The 25,834-nt window shown below is 47.3% G+C and overlaps 1 protein-coding gene across 1 annotated transcript in view; it reads right to left on the reverse strand.

The window, feature by feature from the left end:
- Positions 1-21,071, reverse strand: part of mrps25 (mitochondrial ribosomal protein S25) — a 51,602-nt gene extending 30,531 nt beyond the window's left edge. The window contains exon 1 of the mRNA XM_041190763.1: positions 20,909-21,071. Coding sequence (XP_041046697.1) covers positions 20,909-21,042 — 134 coding nt within the window. The 5' untranslated portion in view covers positions 21,043-21,071. The remainder of the gene's footprint in view (positions 1-20,908) is intronic.
- Positions 21,072-25,834: the final 4,763 nt, after the last annotated feature.

The raw sequence follows: 25,834 nt of genomic DNA on the forward strand, positions 1-25,834 counted from the left end.
AGCACCCATGGGGCAGTGATCCAATGAACCAGGCACGCCTAATACTCACAGGGCAGAGATCCACTGAGCCAGAAATATCAAGGATCCACAGGACCAGACACATCCAGCACGCACAGGGCAGTGATCCACTGAACCAGACATGCCCGACATCCACAAAACCGTAATCCACTGAACCAGACATGTCTGGCACTGACTGGGCAGAGATCCACTGAACCAGACACATCCACAAGGCAGTGATCCACTGAATCAGGCATGCCGACCATTCACGACGAAGTAATCCACTGAACCAGACACACCTGACACCACAGGGCAAGAGACACTGTACCAGCCACACCCGGCATCCACAGGGCAGTGATCCACTGAACCAGACACACCCACGGTCCCCAGGACAGTGATCCACTGAACCAGACACCTCCGGCATCCACTGGGCAGTGATCTACTGAACGAGGCATGTCTAGCATCCATGGGGCAGTGATCCACTGCAACTGACACACTGATACCCACAGGGCAGTGATTCACTGAACCAGACGCACCTGGCATCCACAGAGAAGTGATCCACTGAACGAGCCACGTTCAGCATACATGGGCACTGATCCATTGAACCAGGCACGCCTGATACCCAGAGGGCTGTGATTCACTGAAGCAGCCACACCAGCATCCACAGGACAGTGATCCACTGAACCAGATGCATTCAGCATCCATGGGGTAGTGATCCACTGAACCAGCCACACTTGGCATCCACAGGGCAGTGATCCACTGAACCAGACACAACTAATACCCACTGGGCGGTGATTCACTGAATCAGCCACACCTGGCATCCACAGGATATTGATCCATTGAACCAGACATGCCCAACAGACAGAGGACAGCGATCCATTGAATCAGGCACGTCCAGCATCCATGGGGCAGTGATCCAATGAACCAGACACACCTGATACTTACAAAGCAGTGATCCACTGAAACATGCCACACCTGGCATTTACAGGGCAGTAATCCACTGAACCAGACACACCCTGCATCAACAGGGCAGTGATTCATTGTACCAGACACACCTGGCATCCACAGGACAGTGACCCACTGAACCAGATGCATCTAGCACCCATGGCGCAGTGATCCAATGAACCAGGCACGCCTGATACTCACAGGGCAGTGATCCACTGAACCAGACACATCAAGGATCCACAGGGCAGACATCCACAGGACCAGACACATCCAGCACGCACAGGGCAGTGATCCACTGAACCAGACATGCCCGACATCCACAAAACAGTAATCGTCTGAACCAGACATGTCCGGCACTGACTGGGCAGAGATCCACTGAACCAGACACATCCACAAGGCAGTGATCCACTGAACCAGGCACGCCAACCATTCACGGCAAAGTAATCCACTGAACCAGACACACCTGACACTACAGGGCAAGAGGCACTGTACCAGCCACACCCGGCATCCACAGGGCAGTAATCCACTGAATCAGGCACATCCAGGGTCCCCAGGACAGTGATCTACTGAACCAAACCAAACACATCCAGCAACTGCAGGGCATTGATCCACTGAACCAGACACACCTGACACCCACAGGGCAGTAATCCACTGAACCAGCCGCACCTGGCATCCACAGGGCAGTAATCCACTGAACCAGACACACCTGACGTCCACAGGACAGTGATCCACAGGACCAGACATATCCAGCATGCACAGGGCAGTGATCCACTGAACCAGACATGCCCGGCACCACAAAACAGTAATCCACTGAACCAGATATGCACGGCACGACAGAGCAGAGATCCACTGAATCAGACACATCCCCAGGGCAGTGATCCACGGAACCGAACCAAACCAAACACATCCAGCAACCACAGGGCAGTGATCCACTGAACCAGACACATCCAGCATCCACAGGGCAGTGATCCACTGAAACAGACTTGTCAAGCATCCACAGAGCAGTAATACACTGAACCAGACACACCTGACACCCACAGGGCAGTGATCAACTGAACCAGGCACACCTGGCATCCACAGGGCAGTGATCCACAGGACCAGACACATCCAGCATGCACAGGGTGGTGATCCACTAAACCACAACATGCGTGGCACCCACAAAACAGTAATCCACTGAACCAGACATGCTCGGCACTGACAAGACAGAGATCCACTGAACCAGACACATCCACAGGGCAGTGATTCACTGAACTAGACGCGCCCAGCATCAACAGAGCAATGATCCACTGAACGAGCCACGTTCAGCATACATGGGCAGTGATCCATTGAACCAGGCACGCCTGATACCCAGAGGGCTGTGATTCACTGAAGCAGCCACACCAGCATCCACAGGACAGTGATCCACTGAACCAGATGCATCCAGCACCCATGGGGCAGTGATCCAATGAACCAGGCACGCCTAATACTCACAGGGCAGAGATCCACTGAACCAGAAATATCAAGGATCCACAGGACCAGACACATCCAGCACGCACAGGGCAGTGATCCAATGAACCAGACATGACCGACATCCACGGGACAGTGATCCACAGGACCAGACACATCCAGCATGCACAGGGCAGTGATCCACTGAACCAGACATGCCCGGCACCACAAAACAGTAATCCACTGAACCAGATATGCCCGGCACCGACAGAGCAGAGATCCACTGAATCAGACACATCCCCAGGGCAGTGATCCATGGAACTGAACCAAACCAAACACATCCAGCAACCGCAGGGCAGTGATCCACTGAACCAGGCACATCCAGCATCCACAGGGCAGTGATCCACTGAAACAGACTTGTCAAGCATCCACAGAGCAGTAATACACTGAACCAGACACACCTGACACCCACAGGGCAGTGATCCACTGAACCAGCCACACCTGGCATCCACAGGGCAGTGATCCACAGGACCAGACACATCCAGCATGCACAGGGTGGTGATCCACTGCATCACAACATACGCGGCACCCACAAAACAGTAATCCACTGAACCAGATATGCCCGGCACCGACAGAGCAGCGATGCACTGAATCAGACACATCCCCAGGGCAGTGATCCACTGAACCGAACCAAACACATCCAGCAACCTCAGGGCAGTGATCCACTGAACCAGACACATCCAGCATCCACAGGGCAGTGATCCACTGAAACAGACTTGTCAAGCATCCACAGAGCAGTAATACACTGAACCAGACACACCTGACACCCACAGGACAGTGATCCACTGAACCAGCCACACCTGGCATCCACAGGGCAGTGATCCATAGGACCAGACACATCCAGCATGCACAGGGCGGTGATCCACTGATCCACAACAAGCGCGGCACCCACAAAACAGTAATCCACTGAACCAGACATGCTCGGCGCGACAAGGCAGAGATCCAATGAACCAGACACATTCACAGGGCAGTGATCCACTGAACCAGAGATGCCGATCATCCACAGCAAAGTAATCCACTGAACCAGACACACCTGACACCACAGGGCAAGAGCCACTGTACCAACCACACTCGGCATCCACAGGGCAGTGATCCACTGAACCAGACACATCCAGCATCCACAGGGCAGTGATCCACTGAAGCAGACTTGTCAAGCATCCACAGAGCATTAATATACTGAACCAGACACACCTGATACTCACAGGGCAGTGATTCACTAAATCAGCCACACCTGGCATTCACAGGGCAGTGATCCACTGAACCAGATGCGTCCAGCATCCATGGGGTAGTGATCCACGGAACCAGCCACACTTGGCATCCACAGGGCAGTGATCCACTGAACCAGACACACCTGGCATCCACAGGGCAGTGATCCACTGAACCACAAACATGCAGCATGCACAGGGCAGTGATCCACTGAACCAGACACACCCAGCATCCACAGGGCAGTAATCCACTGAACCACACACACCCAGCATCCACAGGGCAGTAATCCACTGAACCAGACATGTCCAGCATGCACAGGGCAGTGATCCACAGGACCAGACACACCCAGCATGCGTAGGCAGTGATCCACTGAGCCAGGCATGTCCAGCATGCACAGAGCAGTGATCCACTGAACCAGATTTGTCAAGCATCCACACAGCAATAATACACTGAACCAGACACACCTGACATCCACAGGACAGTGGTCCACAGGACCAGACATATCCAGCATGCACAGGGCGGTGATCCACTGAACCAGACATGCCCAACATCCACAAAACAGCAATCCACTGAACCAGACATGTCCGGCACCAACTGGGCAGTGATCCACGGAACCAGACACATCCACAAGGCAATGATCCACTGAACCAGGCACGCGACCATCCACAGCGAAGTAATCCACTGAACCAGACACACCTGACACCACAGGGCAAGAGCCACTGTACCAGCCACACCCGGCATCCACAGGGCAGTGATCACTGAATCAGGCACACCCAGGGTCCCCAGGACAGTGATCCACTGAACCAAACCAAACACATCCAGCAACCACAGGGCAGTGATCCATTGAACCAGACACGCCCGGCATCCACAGAGCAGTAATCCATTGAAGCAGACACACCTGGCATATATAGAGCAGTTATCCACTGAACCAGACACACCTGACACCACAGGGCAAGATCCACTGTACCAGCCACACCCGGCATCCATAGGACAATGATCCGCTGAACCAGACACATCTAGCATTCATAAGGCAGTGATCCACTGAACCAGCCACATCCAGAATCCACAGAGCTGTGATCAACTGAACCAGGCACACACAGCATCCACAGGGCCGTGATCCACTGAACCTGGCACGTCTGGCATCCACAGGGAAGTGATCCACTGCACCACTGGACAAATAAAGGGCTCACCCTGCTGTAATCCAGGCTCCACACCATCCAAACTCCACCCTCTCCCATCACCCTTGGGGAGTCCAGGCTTTATCTCATCCCTACTAACATGTAAGAGTGTCTCAGGTGCAAACTCATGCCCCACGAACAATGGGTCAGACGAAAGCTCTTACATTCCTATTACATCCAGTACAGGATGGCGGGAAACAACAATGCAACTGACAGGAGGGGATGCATCAGTAAACATTCCTACAGGGACTGCAGTGGTTCAAAAAGGCAGTTCACCACCACCTTCTCAAGGGAAACTAGGGATGGGAAATAAATGCTGGCCCAGCCAGTGAAACCCACATCCAGTGAATGAATAAAAAAAAAATCCTCAATCACTGTTGTGAACTGCATGTGAAACAAGACAAGACTGAAGGGCTGAGAATTTGATTGCACTCAGTCACCTCCTGAGTGGATCCCACCAGCATAACTCACTTTGGTTGGTTCCCATGATGTCCAGTAAGGGTGACTGGGCAGTGGAGACACTATTGCTAAATATTAAAGAACAGCAAAGGATAAAGCACTCTGGTTTCCACATCAGAATATTAAAAGAAACAAGTAGGGAAATTGCATATGTGTCAGTCATTATTTTCTAAAGCTCTCTAGATTTAGGAATTGTGCTTTTGGATTAAAAAATCGTAATTCCATTATCTGAGCACAATTTATTACCTTCTTAAATAAAATATTAAATCAAAAATCATCACCTAGTGTGGGGTTTAAGACCATGATTAAGTAGGATTAAGAGTCACAATAATTACTTACCGAGCCAGCCAGGGAGCACAGAAAGTTGCTCCGCAAAACCTTTCCAACTTGGGTAACAGCTCCATAACTCATTGCCTGAAACTTATTAAACTTTTGCCCCTCCTGTCCGAGCAAGAAACTTTTGAGCTGTATGTGGATGCGCAGCCCTTCCTGATGTCTTTTTGGTCAGTGGCAGGAGTTACAGTGAATATTCAATCAGAGACAGGGACCCACCAAAATTAACAGGGGCAAAAATACTATAATGGTTGGGGCATCTGCAAAGATCCTTTGATTGGTTACTGTAGATTGGAAAACTGTGCATGTCACTCCGCTATTTAAGAAAGATGAGAAGGAAAACCAGGGAATAATAGGTCTAGCATGGCCAAATATCTTGAATATGTTCAGCTGTTCAGAGACCCAGCATGGATTTGTAAAATAATTTAAAACTGACAAATGTGTTGAATGTTTTGGAGAAATGGTCGTAGTGGACAAGGGGAATGTTCATGCACAATATTTATATGGATTTCCAGAAGGCATAAGATAAGGTCCATCATGGAGTCATTTTGGCACAGAAGTTGGCCATTCAGCCCATTGCTCTCCATCAAGAACAATTCCACCGCTGCAAGTTTATTTTCCTCGAGGGTCCATCCAATTTCCTTTTGAAATCATTGATTGTCTCTGCTTCCATCACCCTCATGTGCAACAGGTTCAAGGTCATGGCCATTCGTTGAGTACAAGTTCTTCCTCATATTCAACCCCTCCTACCCAAAACCTCAAACATGTGAAATCTTGGTCCTTGTAGTATCAGCTAATTGGAACAAATTTTCTCTGTCTACCTAGGATATACTTGCGTTGGAGGTGGTGCAGCGAAGAATCACTACATTGTTTCCCATGATGAAAGTGTTGTCCTATGATGAGAAGCTTTGTTAATTGAGCCTGTGCTCTCTGGAATTTAGAAGAATAAGAATAGTCTCATCAAAACATACATGAGTTTGGGAAATATAACAGATTGTTTCTACTAGTCAGGGAATCTAGAACAAGGGTGCACAGTCTCAGGGCAAGGGGTCAATCATTTAGGACTGAGATGAGGAGAAATTTCTTCACTTTGGAATTCTCTATGCCAGAGGGTTGTGACTCCATAGCTGAATATATTTAAGGTTGGGAGACATATTTTTGTTCTCTCAGGGAGTCAAAGGATATGGTGAGCAGGTGGGAAAGTGGAATTAAGGCAGCCACGATCATATTGAATGGTGGAGCAGGCTCGAGGGGCTCTATGACCAGCTCCTGCTCCTAGTTCTTGTGTTATGTTCTTACCTAAATCTGTCAATCTAGTATACCTTCCAATCTCCCCTCAATCTCCTTTGCTCCAAGGAGAACACCAATTTATCCAACCTAACCTTGTAGAAAAATTCCTCATCCCTGGAACTACTCTGGTAAATCTCTGCAACCTCTCAAGGGCCCTCACATCCTTCCTATAGCATAGTGACCAGAACTGACACAATACTCTCGTTGGGGCCTTTATAGAGAGCTTTATAAAGGTTTAGCATAACTTCCCCACTTTTGTACTCAATGCCTCTATTTATGAAGCCCAGGATCCCATGTGCTTTGCGAACTACTCTCTCAATACGTTCTGCCCCCTTCAAAGATTGATGCACATGAACTCCCAGATCGCTCTGGCCCTGCCCACCTGAGAACACAAGAAATAAAAAAAAACTAAATGACTCACATTTATTCCTACTGCCTGTTGTCTGTCCATTAACCAGAGTCCTGGCCCATGCTAATCTATTCACCCCAATCCAATGAATACTCATCTTCTGTACTAATCTTTACTGTAGCACTTTTCTGAATGCCTGCTGTAAGTTAATCTATACCTGATGAGTGGGTCTCTCTTATCTATACTCTCAGTCACACACAAAAAAAATCATAGAATCACAGAGTCTCACAGCGCAGAAGAGGCCCTTCGGCCCATTGAGTCTGCACCGACATGTGAGAAACACCTGACCTACCTACCTAATCCCATTTATCAGCACTTAACCCATAGCCTTGAATATTATGACGTGCCAAGTGCTCATCCAGTTACTTTTTAAAGGATGTGAGGCAACCCACCTCCACCACCCTCCTCGGCAGTGCATTCCAGACTGTCACCGCCCTCTGGGTAAAAAAGTTTTTCCTCACGTCCCCCCAAATCTCCTGCACCTCACCTTGAACTTATGTCCCCTCGTGACTGACCCTTCAACTAAGGGGAAGTTAGTCACTGCTCCCTATCCACCCCGTCCATGCCCTATGAGGGCATTATGAGATCTTGTACAACTCGATCATGTCGCCCCTCAGTCTTCTCTGCTCCAAAGAAAACAACCCAAGTCTATCCAACCTCTCTTCATAACTTAAATATTTCATCCCAGGCAACATCCTGGTGAATCTCCTCTGCACCCCCTCCAGTGCAATCACATCTTTTCTATAATGTGGCGACCAGAGCTGCACACAGTACTCCAGCTGTGGACTCATCAAGGTTCTATAACACTCCAACATGACCTCCTTACTTTTGTAATCTAATGCCTTGATTGATAAAGGCAAGTGTTCCATATGCCTTTTACACTACCCCACTAACATGCCCTCCGCCTTCAGAGATCTATGGACACACACGCCAAGGACCCTTTGTTCCTCAGAACTTCCTAATGTCATGCCGGTCATTGAATACTTCCTTGTCAAATTTCTCCTTCAAAAGTGTATTACCTCACACTTTTCAGGGTTAAATTCCATCTGCCACATCTGCCCATTTGACCATCCCGTCTATATCTTCCGGTAGCTATGGGCCAAGTGCTGGTAAATGGGGTTGGGTAGGTGGGTCAGGTGTTTCTCATGTGTTGGTGCAGACTCAATGGGCTGGAGGGCCTCTTCTGCACTGTGTGATTCTGTGAAGACACTCAACCTCACTGTTAACCACCCGGCCAATCTTTATGTCATCCGCAAACTTACTAATCCTACCCCCCGCCCCCCTCCAATAGTCATCTATGTCGTTCATATAAATGACAAATAATAGGGGATCCAGCACAGATCCCTGTGGTACGCCAGTGGAGACTGACTCCCAATCACTAAAGCATCCTTCTGTCATCACCCTCTGTCTCCTACAACTAAGCCAATTTTGAATCCACTTTATCAAATTACCCTGTATCCCATGTGCATCTGCCTTCTTTATAAGTCTCCCATGTGGGACATTGTCAAAGGCTTTGCTGACATCCATATAAACTACATCAACTGCACTACCCTCATCTACACACCTGATCAACTCCTCAAAAAATTCAATCAAATTTGTTAGGCATGACCTCCCTCTGATAAAGTCATGCTGACTATCCCTGATCAAACATCCAAGTGGAGATAGATTCTCTCCTTCGGAATTTTCTCCAATAATTTCCCTACCACTGACGTGAGACTCACTGGCCTGTAGTTCCCTGGCTGATCTCTACAACCCTTCTTAAATAGCAGAACCACATCAGCTGTTCTCCAGTCCTCTGGCACCTCCCCCGTGACCAGAAAGGAATTAAAAATTTGGGTCAGAGCCCCTGTGATCTCCTCCCTTGCCTCCCTCAGCTGTCTGGGACACAAGTCATTTGGACCTGGAGATTTGTCCACTCTTAAGCCTGCCAACATCTCCAATACCTTGGCACTCCATATAGCAATTTGCTCAAGAACCTCACAGTCTCGCTTCCTGAGTTCGATACCTTCATCCTCATTCTCGGGTGAAGACGGACGTGAAGATTTCGTTCAACACTCTAACAATATCCTCTGCCTCCACCCATAGATTGTCCCCTAGGTCCCTAATGGGCCCTACTTTTTCCCTGGTTACCCTCTTCCCATTGATATTCTTAGAGAATATCTTGGGATTTTCCCTACTTTTACCAGCCAGAGCTTTCTCATATCCCCTCTTTGCTCTCCTAATTGCTTTCTTAAGCTCCACCCTGCACTTTCTGTACTCCACTAATGCCTCTGCTGATTTGCTTCCCTTATACCTGCTAAAAGCCTCTCTTTTCCTTCTCATCGTAGCCTGAATATCTCTGGTCATCCATGGTTCTCTGGGCTTGTTGCTCCTTCCTATCATCCTAGAGGGAACATGTTGAGCCTGTACCCTCCCCATTTCCTTTCTGAACTGCATTGCCCCTTTGTAGATTTCCCCACAAATAGCTGTTCCCAGTCTATTTTGGCCAGATCCTGCCTTATTTTACTAAAATCCACTCGAAAATATTTTTTTGCAACTGGTCTATTTCTTTGTCCATAACAAGCTAAAATTGTACCATGTTGTGGCCGCTATCACTAAAATGCTCCCCCACTACCACCTCAGTCACCTGTCCGGCTTCATTCCCCAGAATTAGGTCCAGCACTGCGCCATCCCTTGTTGGACCCTCTACATATTGACCTAAAAAGTTCTCCTGTACACATTTCAAGAAATCCATTCCATCCAAGCCCTTAACAGTATGTCTATCCCAATTAACCTTGAGAAAGTTGAAATCACCTAATATAATTACCCTATTGTTATTATTTTCATACACCTCCACAAATTGTGCATATATTTGCTTCTCAATATCTCGCTGACTATCTGTGAGTCAAGAATAAACACCTAACAATGTGGCTGTCCCTTTTTTATTCCTAAGCTCTACTCACAAAGCTTCATTCGATGCCCCCTCCAAGATATCATCTCTCCTTACTGCAGTAACTGAGTCCTTAACTAATAATGCAATGACATCGCCTCTTTTACCCCCACCCGTCTCGCCTGAAGATTCTATATCCTGGAATGTTGAGCTGCCAATCCTGCCCCTTCCTCAACCATGTCTTGGTGACGGCTACTATATCACAATTCCATGTGTCAAGCCTCACCCTTAACTCATCCGTTTTACCTGTAATACTCCTGGCATTAAAGTAGAGGCCATCTAGCCCTGCCTTACTCCCTTGAAGCTTAATGTAGCTGTACTCCCTCTGACTTGATTGTTTTACTGTATTATGATGTGTCCCTATTCTGTTAACATTCTGTGTACCCTCCCCCTGCCGAATTAACATCCTGCAAGGATGTTAGTCCCGCTCTGGTTCAGATGTAGACCGTCCCCGCTTGTACAAGTCCTACCTTCCCCCGAAACGGTCCGTGATCCAGGAATCTAAAACCCTCCCTCCTGCACCAAATTTTAAGCCACGTATTCATCTATGCTATTCTCCTATTTCTGAGCTCGCTAGCTCGTGGCACTGGGAGTAATCCAGAGATTACAACCTGAGAGGTCTTGCTTTTCAGTCGACTGCCTAACTCCCTGAATTCTTGATGCAAGACCTCATCCCTCTTTCTACCTATGTCAATGGTACCAAAATGTACCATGACCTCTGCCTTATCACTCTCCCCCTTCAGGATGCCCTGCAGCCGTTCAGTGACATCCCGGACCCTGGCACCAGGGAGGCAATACACCATCCTGGAGTCACTTTGACGGCCACAGTAGCGCTATCTGTTCCCTTGACTATAGAATCCCCTATTACTATTGCTCTTCCTCCACTCCTGTACAGACAGGCTCCTTGTGGTGGTGCCAGAAGCTTGGCTCTGTCTGCACTCCCTGGAGGAACCAGCGTCCTCATCAGCCTCCAAATTGGAATACCGATTTGCGAGCGGGACCCCAGGGGACTCCTGAACTACCTGCCTGTTTGTCTTGGACTGCCTAGTGGTCACCCATTCTCTTCCTTCCTCAACTCCCTTCAACTGAGGTGTGCCCACCTCTCTAAACGTGCCATCCACGATGCTCTCAAACTCGCGGATGCTCCACAGTGTCCCCAGCTGCCGTTCCAGCTCTGAAACCCGAGCTTCCAGGTGCTGCAGCTAGACACACTTCCTGCACACCTGCTGGTCCCGGGCACTGGAAATGTTCCCGGCTTCCCATATGGAGCATAAGGAGCACACCACAGCTTTGAGCATTCCTGCCATGACTTATCCCTTTAAATTAAACCTTTTAAATCAATTACTCTCGGGTCCTTCTTTCCTGATCCTTGTTACTACAGAATATAAAAACTATAAACCACAAAAAGACCTTAAACTATAAGCGATAAAAGTAGGAAATACTTACTCTGCTGGTTAAAGAGGAAATTAATGCAATAGTGAGGTAAGATATTAGCTCTGATGATGTGGAATCTGTATGGGTAGAGCTGACAAACACTAAGGGGCAAAAAATGTTAGTGGGGGCTGTATATAGACCCCCAAACTGTAGTGGTGATGTTGGGAATGGCATTAAACAGGAAATTAGAGATGCATGTAATAAAGGAACATCTGTAATCTTGTGTGACTTTAATCTGCATAGAGATTGGGCAAATCAAATTAGTAACAATATCGTAGAGGAGGAATTCCTGGAGTGTATACCGGATGTTTTTCTGGTCCAATATGTTGAGGAACCAACAGCAGAACAGGCCATCCTCGGCTATATTGTATAATGAGAAAGGAATAATTGGCAATCTAGTTGTGCGAGGCCCCTTGGGGCTGAGCGACCATAATATGATATAATTCTTCATCAAGGAGAGTGATGTAGTTGGTTCTGAGACTTGGGTCCTGAATCTTAATAAAGGAAACTACGATGGTATGAGGCACGAGTTGGCTATGATGAGTTGGGAAAGGTTACTTAAAGGGATGATGGTGGATAGGCAATGGCAAACATTCAAAGAGCACATGGGTGAACTGCAACAATTGTTTATTCTTGTCTGACGCAAAAGTAATACATACATATTGGCCAGAAAAAACAACAGACTTGAGGATTGGGAGCACTTTAAAATTCAACAAAGGGAGGACCAAGGGATTGATTAAGAAGGGGAAAATAGGAGTACGAGAGTAAGCTTGCAGGGAACATAAAAACTGACTATAAAAGTTTCTATAGATATGTGAAGAGAAAAAGATTGGTGAAGACAAATGTAGGTCCCTTACAGTCAGAAACAGGGGAATTTATAATGGGGAACAAAGAAATGGCTGACCAACTAAATACATACTTTGGTTCTGTCTTCACAAAGGAGGATACTAATAACATACCAGAAATGTTGGGGAACACAGGGTTTAGTGAGAGGGAGGAACTGAAAGAAATCAGTATTAGTAGGGAAATGATGTTGGGGAAATTGATGGGATTGAAGGCCGATAAATCCCCAGGGCCTGATAATCTACATCCCAGAGTGCTTAAGGAAGTGCCCCTAGAAATAGCGGATGCACTGGTGGTCATCTTCCGAGATTCTATAGATTCTGGAACAGTTCCTACAGATTGGAGGGTAGCTAATGTAACCCCACTACTTAAAAAGGGAGGCAGAGAGAAAACAGGGAATTATAGATCAGTCAGCCTGACGTCGGTAGTGGGGAAAATTCTAGAGTCCATTATAAAAGATTTAATAGCTGAGCGTGTGGAAAACAGTGGCAGAATCGGACAGAATCAGCATGGATTTATGAAAGGGAAATCACGCTTGACAAACCTGCTGGAATTTTTTGAGGATGTAACTAGTAGAGTTGATTGGGGGAGCCAGTGGGTGTGGTTTATTTGGACTTTCAGAAGGCTTTCGACAAAGTCCCACATAAGAAATTGGCGTGTAAAATTAAAGCGCATGGGATTGGGGGTAGTGTATTGAGATGGATAGAAAACTGGTTGGCAGACAGGTAACAAAGAGTAGGAATAAACAGGTCTTTTTCCGAATGGCAAGCAGTTCCTAATGGGGTACCGTAGGGATTGGTGGTGGGACCCCAGTTATTCACAATATATATTAATGATTTAGGTGAGGGAATTAAATATAACATCTCCAAATTTGCAGATGACACAAAGCTGGGTGGGAAGGTGAGCTGTGAGGAGGATGCAGAGATGCTTCAGTGTGATTTGGACAAGCTGAGTGAGTGGGCAAATCATGGCAGATGCAGTACAATGTGGATATATGTGAGGTTATCCATTTTGGTAGCAAAAACAGGAAGGCAGATTATTATCTGAATAGCTATAAATTGAGAGAGAGGAATGTGCAGCGAGACCTGGGTGTCCTTGTACACCAGTTGCTGAAGGTAAGCATGCAGGTGCAGCAGGCGGTAAAGAAGGCAAATGGTATGTTGGCCTTCATAGCAAGAGGATTTGAATACAGGAGCAGGGATGTCTTGCTGCAATTATACAGGGCCTTGGTGAGACCACACCTGGAATATTGTGCGTAGTTTTGGTCTCCTTATCTGAGGAAGGATGTTCTTGCTAGAGGGAGAGTTCAGCGAAGGTTTACCAGACTGATTCCTGGGATGGTGTATGAGGACAGATTGAGTCGGTTAGGATTATATTCACTGGAGTTCAGAAGAATGAGGAGGGATCTCATAGATACCTATAAAATTCTAACAGAACTAGACAGGGTAGATGCAGGAAGGGTGTTCCCAATGGTGGGGGAGTTTAGAACCAGGGGTCACAGTCTGAGGAAATGGGGTAGACCATTTAGGACTGAGATGAGGAGAAATTTCTTCACCCAGAGAGTGGTGAGCTTGTGGAATTCATTACCACAGAAAGTAGTTGAGACCAAAACATTGTATGTTTTCAAGAAGGAGTTAGATATAGCTCTTGGGGCGAAAGGGATCAAAGGGTGTAGGGAGAAAGTGGGAGCAGGCTAATGAGTTGGATGGTCAGCCATGATCATAATGAATGGCGGAGCAGGCTTAAAGGGCCGAATGGCCTACCCCCGCTCCTCGTCTCTATGTTACCTGACTTTACCCACTATTTACCAGTCATTCCTTTCCCTTGTAGCCTCTAGTGCTGCAGCAGGGCAAGACCACTCTCTGATATCCAACTTCTTAAATCTTCAAAGAAAAAATGCAAAGAGCACCTCTTCCCTTATGCACCGATTTCCCACTGTGCACCAAATTGCCAATACCCACACTCACTCTGGCTGTGTCTCACTGTAATGCGATTTGTCAAAGACCTGTTCATGGGCACCTGTTGGCTCTGCCTAATCACATTGTAATTTTACAAGTAGCTGTTAGCACATCCTTATTTTCCATTGTATTGATGTCAGGCTAACTGGTCCATAGTTTTATGCTTTCTCTCTCCCTCCTTCCTTGAACAGATGGTACCTTCCAATTCTCAAGGATTGTTCTAGAATTTAGGGAACTCTGGAAGTTAAAACCAATATCGCTTCTAAAACCTAGCATGTAGGCCATCTGGTCCAGGAAATCTTAATTAATTTCCCAGTATATTTTCTTCACTAATAATTACTTTAAGTTCCTCACTCTTCTTAGTCACTTGGTTCGCCATTATTTCTGATATGCCCTTTGTGTCTTCTCCTGTGAAGACATACACAAGATGGGCAGGGTTTTACGTTCATCATGTGGGTGCATGCCCAACCCAATAGGGTGTAAAATCATGCGCGATGACGTTGGGTGAGCGTCCCGATGTCACCGCGCACTCTTGTATCTCTCGGTTGGCGGGTGAGCGCGAGAGTCGGCAGTGAGCCCGCCAACAATTAAGAGGCCTATTATTGCCCTTAAGCAATTAATTAATTTGTATTTTTTGTTGCCCGTCCAACCTTACGGCTGGTGGGTGGGTGAACAGACAAGGTGACCTTTGAACTTTTAACAAAACCTCATCCAAGGTGGGGGATGGGGTAAATAAAATAAAAGTCCATTAAATATTTTTCACCATCATTTTAAACATGTCCCTCTTCATGTGACTTAGTCACGCGTGGGGACACGTTTATATCATCTTTAAAATCTCAACTTTCATTTCTCCAATTCTTCAGCTCCCTGAGGCAACTCTGTTCCTTCGGGAAGCTTTCAGTGCACACTCCCCCATGCATGCACAGACTTCCACGCTTGCTCTCCTCCTACCCCCAGTCCAGTAGCGCTGAGCTTCTCAGCACGCATTTCACGCTGGCCGGCCGTTAATTGGCCAGCCAGCATGAAATCACGGTCAGGGGCCGATTGCGGGCAGCTGGCTGCTTCCTGGTCACACCCGGGCCCGCCCACCACGCTCAACGAACGGAAAATCCTGGCCAAATTCTCTTTAATGCCCTGATTCCCCATGATAATTTTGCTACCTCTAAAGGGACACATATTTAACTTTGCTGCTCTCTTCGTTTTCACATACCTATTAAAAAACTCTTACAATCCATTTTTATATGAGTATTTTTTCAATACTGGAGAGATTTTACTGATTAATTTAAATTGACCTGATATGAATGTCAGAGCAAAGAGCCTCAGGATTGTTTCATCATTTGATAAAATATTAGTAAGCGTATAGAGTATAATTTTTAAAAAATTCATTCATAGGGTGTGGGCCTCGGTGGCTAGGCCAGCATTTATTGCCCATCCCTAATTGTTCTTAAGAAGGTGAGCTGCCTTCTTAAACCGCTGCAGTCCAGTGCTGTTAGGGAGGGAGTTCCAGGATTTTGACCCAGCGACAGTGAAGGAATGGCGATATATTTCCAATTCAGGATGGTGAGTGGCCTGGAGGGGAACTTCCAGGTGGTGGTGTTCCCATGCATCTGCTGTCCTTGTCCTTCTAGACGGTAGCAGCCATGGGTTTGGAAGGTACTGTCTAAGGAGGCTTGGTGAGTTCCTGCAGTGCCTTTTGCAGATGGTACACACTGCTGCCACTGTACCTCAGTGGTGGAGGGAGTGAATGTTTGTGGATGGGGTGCCAATCAAACGGGCTGCTTTGTACTGTATGGTGTCAAGCTTGCTGAGTGTTGTGGGAGCTGCACTGATTCAGACAAATGGCAAGTATTCCATCACACTCCTGACTTGTGCCTTGTGGGCAGGCTTTGGGAAGTCAGGAGGTGAGTTACTCGCCACAGGATTCTTAACCTTGGACCTGCTCTTGTAGTCCAGTTCAGTTCCTGGTCAATGATAACCCCCGGGATGTTGATGTTGGGGATTTCAGTGAAGGTAATGCATCTCTTGTCGGAGATGGTCATTGCCTGGCACTTGTGTGGCACGAATGTTACTTGTTACTTATCAGCCCGAGCCTGGATATTGTCTAGGTCTTGCTGCACTTGGACATGGATGGCTTGGTATCGATTTGCCAAAGACTATTTATTACCTGTTCATGGACCCCTGTTGACTCTGCCTAATCACATTGTGATTTTACAAGTGGCTGTTAGCACATCCTTATTTTCCATAGTATTGATGACAGGCTAACTGGTCCACAGTTCTATGTTTTCTCTCTCCCTCCTGGGAGAGTCGTGAATGGTGCTGAACATTGTGCAATCATCAGCCAACATCCCACTTCTGACCTTATGATGGAAGGAAGGTCATTGATGAAGCAGCTGATGATGGTTGGGCCTAGGACATTACCCTGAAGAACTCCTGCAGTGATGTCCTGGAACTGAGATGATTGACCTCCAACAAGCAAACTGAATTCAGCGAGCAGGTTATTTCTAAGCCAGTGCTGCTTGATAGCAGGGTTCATGGTGAGAAGAAACACAGCGAGTAGGTAGGGTTTGGAATGCACTGTCGGGATGTGTGTTGGGGTCAGGTTCAACTGAGGCATTCAAGAGGGCAATGGATGATTATTTAAACAGAAACAATGTTCAGGGTTATGGGGAAAAAGCTTGAGGTTGGCACTAAGTTAAAATGCTCAGACATGATGGGTCGAATGACCTCTTTCTACACTGTAACAATTCTGCGATGACCCTTTCCATCACTTTACTGATGATCAAGAGTAGACTGATGGGGCAGTGATTGGCCGGGTTGGATTCGTCCTGCTTTTTGTGTACAGGGCATACGTGGGCAATTTTCCACATAGCCAGTAGATGCCAGTGTTGTATCTGTACTGGAACAGCTTGGCTAGGGGCACAGCAAGTTCTGGGGCATAAGTCTTCAGTACTATTGCCGGAAAATTGCTCGGGTCCATAACCTTTGCAGTATCCAGTGCCTTCAGCTGTTTCTTGATATCACATGGAGTGAATCGAATTGGCTGAAGACTGGCATCTGTGATGCTGGGGACCTCCGGAGGAGGTCGAGATGGATCATCCACTCAGTACTTCTGGCTGAAGATTGTAGCAAATGCTTCAGCCTTATCTTTTGCACTGATCTGCTGCGCTCCTCCATCATTGAGAATGGGGATATTATTGGAGCCTCCTCCTCCTATGAGTTAATTGTCCACCACCATTCATGAATGGATGTGGCAGGGCTGCAGAGCTTAGATCTGATCCGTTGGTTGTGGAATAGCTTAGCTCTGTCTGTCACTTGCTGCTTATGCAGTTTGGTATGCAAGTAGTCCTGAGTTTTAGCTTCACCAGGTTGACACCTCATTTTTAGGTATGCCTGGTGTTGCTCCTGGCATGCATGCCCTCCTGCACTCTTCATTGAATGAAGTTGATCCCTGGCTTGATGGTAACGGTAGAGTGGGGGATATGCCGGGCTATGGGCTACAGATTGTGGTTGAGTACAATTCTGTTGTTGCTGATTGCCCACAGCGCCTTATGAATGCCAATTCTTGAGTTGCTAGATCTGTTTGAAATCCATCCCATTTAATACGGTGGCAGTGCCACATAAGATGATGGAGGGTATCCTCAATGTGAAGATGGGACTTTGTCTCCATAAGGACTGTGCAGTGGTCACTCCTACTGATACTGTCATGGACAGATGCATCTGTGGCAGGCAGGTTGGTGAGGATGAGGGCAAGTATGTTTTTCCCTCTCGGTTCCCTCACCACCTGCCACAGACCCAGTCTAGCAGCTATGTCCTTTAGGACTCGGCCAGTTCGGTCAGTAGTGGTGCTACCGAACCACTTTTGGTGGTGGACCTTGAAGTCCCCCCCGCCGCCAAGAGTACATTCTGCACCCTCAGTGCTTCCTCCAAGTGGGTTTTAACATGGCAAAGTACTGATTCAGCTGAGGGAGGGCGGTACATGGTATTCAGGTTTCCTTGTTAAAAGTTTGACCTGATGCCATGAGGCTTCATGGGGTCCAGAGTCAATGTTGAGGACTCCCAGGGCAACTCCCTCCCAACTGTATATCACTGTGATGCCACTTCTGCTGAGTCTGTCCTGCTGGTGGGACAGGGATGGTGATGGTGGTGACTGAGACATGATTTGTAAGTTATGATTCTGTTTCTGTACTAGTCTGTGAGACAGCTCTCCCAGATGTTAAGGAGGGCCTTATAAGGTCGACAGGTTTGCTGTTGTCATTTTTCGGCCGGGTTCATTCCTTATAGACCGTAGCAGTTTGATACAATTGGCTCAGTCATTTCAGAGGACATTTAAGAGTCACATGTAGGCCAGGCTAGGTGAGGGCAGCAGCTTTCCTTCCCTAAAGGACATTAGTGAACCAGGTGGGTCTTCACAACAATCGACAACGGTCATTATCAGACTTTTAATTCAAATTCCACCATCTGCCGTGGGATTTGAACCCGAGTCCCCAGAACATTACCCTGGGAGAACTGGGATTACAAATCTAGTGACAATACGACTGCCCTGAAAGGAAGATATGTTAAACTTGTATAGAACACTGGTATGGCTACATCCAGTTTTTGAAATTCTTTCAAGGGACGTGGGCGTCATGGGCAGAGGCAGCATTTATTGCCCACCCTTAACTGCCCTTGAACTGAGTGGCTTACAGGGGTCAGTTAAGAGTCAGACACATTGCTGTGGGTCTGGAGTCACATGTAGGCCAGACCAGGTAAGACAGCAGATTTCCTTCCTTAAAGAACATTAGTGAACCAGATGGGTTTTTACAAAAATGATAGTTTCATAAATCACCATGACTGAGACTAACCTTATATTCCAGATTTCATTCAAAGAATTTAAGTTCCACCAGCTGCCTCAGTGGGATTTGAACCCGTGTCCTCAGAGGGTCCGCCTTGGCCACGTGACCACGAGCCGAGCGTCACTACCAATAACCATCTCCCCGTCTGGGCACCACAATTTAGGAAAGAGGTGAAGTCATTAGAGAGAGTGCAGAAAAGATTCACAGAGGTGGTGGCGGGCTTGATGGGGTCGCGAGGTGGCGGGGGAGAAGGGAGGGGGGACGACTGGGAGGGGGGACGAGTGGTGGAAGGGGGGGGGCGAGTGGTGGAGGGGGGGGGAGCGAGTGGTGGAAGGGGGGGGAGCGAGTGGTGGAAGGGGGGGGCGAGTGGGGGAAGAGGGGGGGGCGAGTGGGGGAAGAGGGGGGCGAGCGTGGGAAGAGGGGGGCGAGCGGGGGAAGAGGGGGGCGAGCGGGGGCGAGCGGGGGAAGAGGGGGGCGAGCGGGGGAAGAGGGGGGCGAGCGGGGGAAGAGGGGGGCGAGCGGGGGAAGAGGGGGGCGAGCGGGGGAAGGGGGGCGAGCGGGAGAAGGGGGGCGAGCGGGAGAAGGTGGGGGGGCGAGCGGGAGAAGGTGGGGGGGGCGAGCGGGAGAAGGTGGGGAGGGCGAGCGGGAGAAGGGGGAGCGAATGTGAGAAGTTGGGGGGGTGTTGGGGGTGAGTGGGTCCTTCTTTCCTGGAATGTTTCTTATCAATTTTTTCTGAACTGTTTCCAAAGCCTCAAGTTCATTGCCCAGAAATAACTTAAATCTTCCAGCTGGGACCTAATCAATGTTCTATAAAGTTACAGGATTTGTTTCCCGGTTTTTTACTCTGCCTCTATTTATAAAGTCCAGATTCTGAATACTTATTTAACTGCTTTCTCAGCCCACCAAGCCACTTTCAACAATTTATGTACACGTACCTTCAGCTCCCTCTGCTGCTGCACCCCCTATCGAATTGTACCCTTTATTTTACGTCGCCTCTCCTTGTTCATCCTATCAAAATATATCACTTCACACTTCTCCAATTCTGGCCTCATTCACATCCCTGGTTTTATATTGGCGCCGTGCTTCCAGCTGCCTAAAACTGTCTTTCACTCGTGGATTCTCTTATTAAGACTTCCAGTCTCCAAAGCGATAGTAGCCCCTCCCTCAGTGTCCAAGGTGACAGTCGCCCTTCCCCAGTCTCTAAGGTGACAGCAGCCCCAGCCCCAGTCTCCAAGGTGACAGCAGCCCCACTCCCAGTCTCCATGGTGACAGCAGCCCCTCTCCATCTCCACCCTGACAGTAGCCGCCCTGGTGACAGTATCCCCTCCCCCAATCCCCTTGGTGACAGAGGCCCCTCCTCCATCTCCAGTGTGATTGAAGCCCCTCCTTCAGTCCCCACGGTGCCAACAGCCCCTCCCCCAGTCTCCACAGTGACAGTAGACCCTCTCCAGTCTCCATGGTGACAGAAGACCCCCCCCCAGTCCCCATGACAACAGTAGCCCCTCCCCAGTCTCCATGGTGACTGCAGCCCCCCCCAGTCTCCATTGTGACTGCAACCCCTCCCCCACTGTCCATGCTGACAGTAACCCCTCCCCTCCACCGCCACTGACCTTGCTCCGTCGCTTCGCTCCCCGTGCGTATTGTAATTCACTGTCAGGATCTTAACGGAGTTCTTGAACACCACCGCCCCGCTCCGCAAGAACTCGAGTGTCCGGCGAACCGGGAACCGACCTTTCATCGGCATGGCTGCTCCTGCCTCGTACCGCGCCTGCGCCCTCCCGCTGCTCGTACCGCGCATGCGCCCTCCCGCTGCTCGTACCGCGCCTGCGTGCTACCCTGTCACGGGGAATGGTGGCGGGAAGTGAAGTTCATTGCTAAGACTAAGAGCATTTTCCTGATGACTGATGTCAGACTAACTGGCCTTTAGGTTCCTGCTCTCTCCTTCCTTTCCTGAATGGCTGAGTTTGTGGCCAGTGCAGTTGTACTGTTTCCCTCTGCGATGACATTGTGAGTGACAGGAACATCAATGTTTATCAAACAGTTATTAAAGATAGTGATTTAAAAAGCCTCACCTGGGGCAGAGGAATAGATCTTCACATTTACCCAGAGACAGCCGCAATCCCACATTACAACCTCCATATCCAGTGTTTGGCCATCAGGGGCTTCTACCCTGGTTGGATCTTATTTGGATCCTAAAGCCAGTTTCTGAGCCCATGACGGGCAGTGGGGGCACAGCATCCCCACAGTTTCTGAATCTCCTGCACTGGGGCCATCGCCGGAAAGAAATTGCAAAGGTACTGGCTGTAGATATGGGGTGGTGCCAGAGGGCTGGCACCTTGGTTTAAAAAAGGTGTATGAACAAAGCAAACAACTACAGGCCAGTCAGTTTAATCTTGGCATTGGGAAAGCTTTTCGAAAAGATAATCCAGGACAAAATTAACAGTTGCTTGGGCAAGTGTGGATTAAGGAAGGCCAGAATGGATTCTTAAAGGCAAGTCATGCTTAACTAACTTGACTCTATTTTTTGACACAACATAGAGGGTTGATGGGAGTAATGCAGTTGATGTGATGAACAGGGACTTCCAAAAGATGTTTGATAAAAGTGTCACAACTTGCCAGCAAAGTTGAAGACTGGAATAAAGCATAGGAAACAGAGGGTAGTGATGAATGGTTGTTTTTCAGATCAGAAGGTATACAGCTGGTACCAGGACCACTGCTTTTCTTGGTCTGTACAATGGACCCAGACTTGGGTGTACAGGATACAATTTCAAAAATTACAGATAACATAAAGCTCTCAAGTATTGTGAACTGTGTGGAGAATAGTGATAGACTTCAAGAAAACATATACAGGCTGGTATAATAGGCAGACAAGTGGCAGATGAAATTTAATGCAGAGAAGTGTGAAGTAATTCATTTTGGAAGGAAGAATGAGGAGAAGCAATAAGGAGTACAATTCTAAAGGGGGTACAGGAACGGAGGTACCTGGGGTATATGTGCATTTATCAAAGATGGCAGGGCGAGAAAGGGGTTAAAAAGGCAAACAAGATCTAGGGCTTTACAGAGGCAATCACTGCACCAGCACCAGCAGGAAATTGTAATGAATCTTTAAGAAATCACTAGTTTGGCCTGAATTGGCATATTGTGTTCAATTCTGGGCATCACATTTTAGGAAGGTTATGAATGCTTTAGATAAAATGTTCTTAGAAAAGAAAAGGTTGAGAGCAGATTTGGTAAAAGTTTTCAAAATCATAAAAGGTTTAGACAGGGTAGATAGAGAGACACTGTTTCCAGTGGCAGAAGGGTCAAGAACCAGAGGACATTGATTTAAGATGATTGGAAAATCAGCAGCAACATGAGAGGCAGGGTCTATGAGGAAGGCAGGCCTGGGACAGAAGCAGCAGAGTAGAAAGGTGAAATGACTACTGTGGGTTGGAGTAGGGATTGAGGGGAGAGATGAGAGGAGAAATGAAAACAAAGAGAAAAGAAGTGAAAAGTGGGGTGGAAAAAAAGAGGAAACAGAAGTGATGGCCTCTGGTCTGGAGTGGAGGTCAAAATGGACACTGAAAACTCAAGTTATATAGGCTTGGAAATGTAGCAATTATTAGGGTCCATATATCATAAGACTTCATAATCTATATCACACGGATTGTAGCAGTTCAAGAGGCTCTCCACCACCTTTGCAAGGGAAATTAAACAGTTGAAAAGAGGAGATTGTGAGACAGGTCAACAGATGGTGTATTAACAGGGTTGAATTAATTGTTGGCCAATGTAATATTGTACAACAGCAATATAACACCAAAGCTGTTATATTAAAGCTTGTTGTTTAAAACAACTTGGGCCTTAATCACATAGAGGTTATTGTTTCAAGGCTAAAAATCTTTAATTGTGAGTAATCACAAGAAATTTATTAACAGAATCTGTTAAGGGTTTCAGGTAGCTCATGTATAGAGCAGGAAACTGGGAGTGAGTTACAGGCTGGAATCTAATCAAGGGCTAGATACAGAGTAAATCTCCTTTTGTACTGATGCTGTAGTGTGCTGTAATAGCCAAGGAAACCCATGTGAATTAAGCAGTTCATGATACGAAAGTTTTCATCGAAAGCACTGACTCTGGGACCAAGACTTTTTCCCCATCCTGTCTGCAAGTTATAAATAGGAAGTTGTAAAACATTCAAGTAGATTATTTCATACGTTAAAAATGACACCAAGGCTGTTGTGCGAGCAGAAGCATCACAGAACAAGGAAGTCCAAATGCCCAAGGAGCAAAGTGCTGGTGCAGTGACCGTCCAATCCAAGATCAAGGGCGGCATTCCACTAGAGTCAGAGGAATGGACAAGCACAGAGTAACCAAGTAAAGGAATCAGCATGGAAGGAAATGGTTGACTTTAATAGTATAAACCTTTCAAAGGCAGGAGTTCTTTGCAACAAAGCAGGATGCAACATTCAGAGAGCATTTAGTGAAATGCACCTCCATGCATTGCTACATTCTATATACAAAAAAAAATGCAGTTCCTCATCATGATTAAATATAAAATTCTGATTTAAAAAAGGATCATGCAATTATTTTCATGAAATCACATTTACAAAGGTGATTCCATGAAAAAGTTGACAAAGCAGTAATATAAGGTCTGCCAACACAGCAGACACAGACACTCATCTAGAAATTACAATATTTCCAGCATCCGCAGTTTTTTGTTTTTATTTTTTTTTTGTTTTTATTTTTAATAATACATTGTCTCTTAACAACCTATAGAGTGCATTCTGCATTGCACCAGCCCCAGGCAATAGCTCACCAGACCACATCTTCTCACTTCAAATTTCAATTCCCATCAAGGGCAAAATTGCATAAAAAATAACATCCTCATCAGAGGCCTTTTCTTACCAAACAAAACACATTTCTAATTTTAAACAACAAAGTCAGGAATATAAAACAACCATTTGAACGGAAATACATCGATGAATGAGACAGACTGGATTGGAGTACAACAGGATGTTCAGTAATGTCCAGCGAAAAAAGAGAGTCACTGATCGACAGGAGAGTGTGTAAATAGCAATGCGTGCAGTGTATATTCAGCAGTACAGTGAGCAGTGTGTGTGGCAGTGAGCAGTGAGTGTAGTCAGCATTTTGAAGGAGCAGTTTGTATAAAGTGAGCATTGTATGCGTATAGAGTGCATAGTGAGCAGTGAGTGCCATGAGTAGTGAGTGTAGCAAGCAGTATTTGCAGAGAGCAATGGGCATAGTGTGTAGTGAGTGCAGTGAACAAAGAGTGTAATTTGCAATGTCTGCAGAGTATAGTGAGTGTAGTGAGCAGTGTGTGGTTGGCAGTGTGTAAAGTGCGCAGTGTGTGTAGTGGACAGTGAGTTTAGTGAGCAGGGTGTCGAGTGAGCAGTGGGCGTAAGGAACGCTGCATAGTGAGCAATGAGCCCAGTGTGCAGTGGGTGTAGTGAACACTGCAGGGTGAGCAGTGTGCGTCATGAGTTTGTGTAGTGAGCAGTGTGTAGTGAGCAGTGAGTAGAGCGAGCAGTGTTTGCAGTGCACCATGGTTGCAATGAGCAGTGCATGTAGTGAGCAGTACATGCGGTAAGCAGATACTGTTGCAAACAGTGTGTAGTAACCAGCGAGTGCAGTAAGCAGTATGTAGTGATCAGTGTGCATAGTGAGCAATGACTACAGTGAGCGTAGTATGCAGTGAGCATAGAGTGCAGTGATGAAGTGTGCAGTGAGTGTAGTGTGCGGTGAGTATAGTGTGCAGTGACATAGTGTGCAGTGACATAGCGTGCAGTGACATAGTGTGCAGTGAGTGTAGTGTGCAGTGACATAGTGTGCAGTGATGTAGTGTGCAGTGAGTGTAGTGTGCAGTGAGTGTAGTGTGCAGTGACATAGCTTACAGTGACAGTAGTGAGCAGTGAGTGTAGTGTTTGGTGAGTATAGCAAGCAGTGTTTGCAGTGAGCAGTGAATGTAGTGAGCAGTGAGTGTAGTGTGCAGCGAGTGTAGTGAGCAGTGAGTGTAGTGAGCAGTGAGTGTAGTGAGCGGCGAGTGTAGTGTGCAGCGAGGGTAGAGAGCAGTGTTTGCAGTGAGTGTAGTGTGCAGTGAGTGTGGTGAGCAGTGTTTGCAGTGAGTGTAAGTGAGCAGCGAGTGTAGTGAGCAGTGTGTACAGTGAGAAGTATCTGTAGAGAGCAGTGTGTGTAGTGAACAATGTTTGCAATGAGAAGTGTGTGTAGTGAGTAGTGAGTGTAGTGAGCAGTGTTTGCAGTGAGCATAGTGTGCAGCGAGTGTAGTGAGCAATGTTTGCACTGAGCATTGTGTGTAGTGTGTGAAGTGAGCAGTGTGCAGTCAGCAGCGTGTGCAGTGACGCTAGTGAGTAGTGTGTGCAGCGAGTAGTGTGTGTAGTGGACAATGAGTTTAGTGAGCAGTGTGAGTAGTGAGGAGTGTATGAACACTGTGCATCGTGAACAGTGAGCCATTTGTATAGTGAACAGTTTGTTTAACAAGCAGTAAGTGTGGTAAGCAGTGTGTGCAGCGAAAATTACTGGCA

The sequence above is a fragment of the Carcharodon carcharias genome, chromosome 7 (genome assembly GCF_017639515.1).
Source record: "Carcharodon carcharias isolate sCarCar2 chromosome 7, sCarCar2.pri, whole genome shotgun sequence".
Lineage (NCBI taxonomy): Eukaryota > Metazoa > Chordata > Chondrichthyes > Lamniformes > Lamnidae > Carcharodon > Carcharodon carcharias.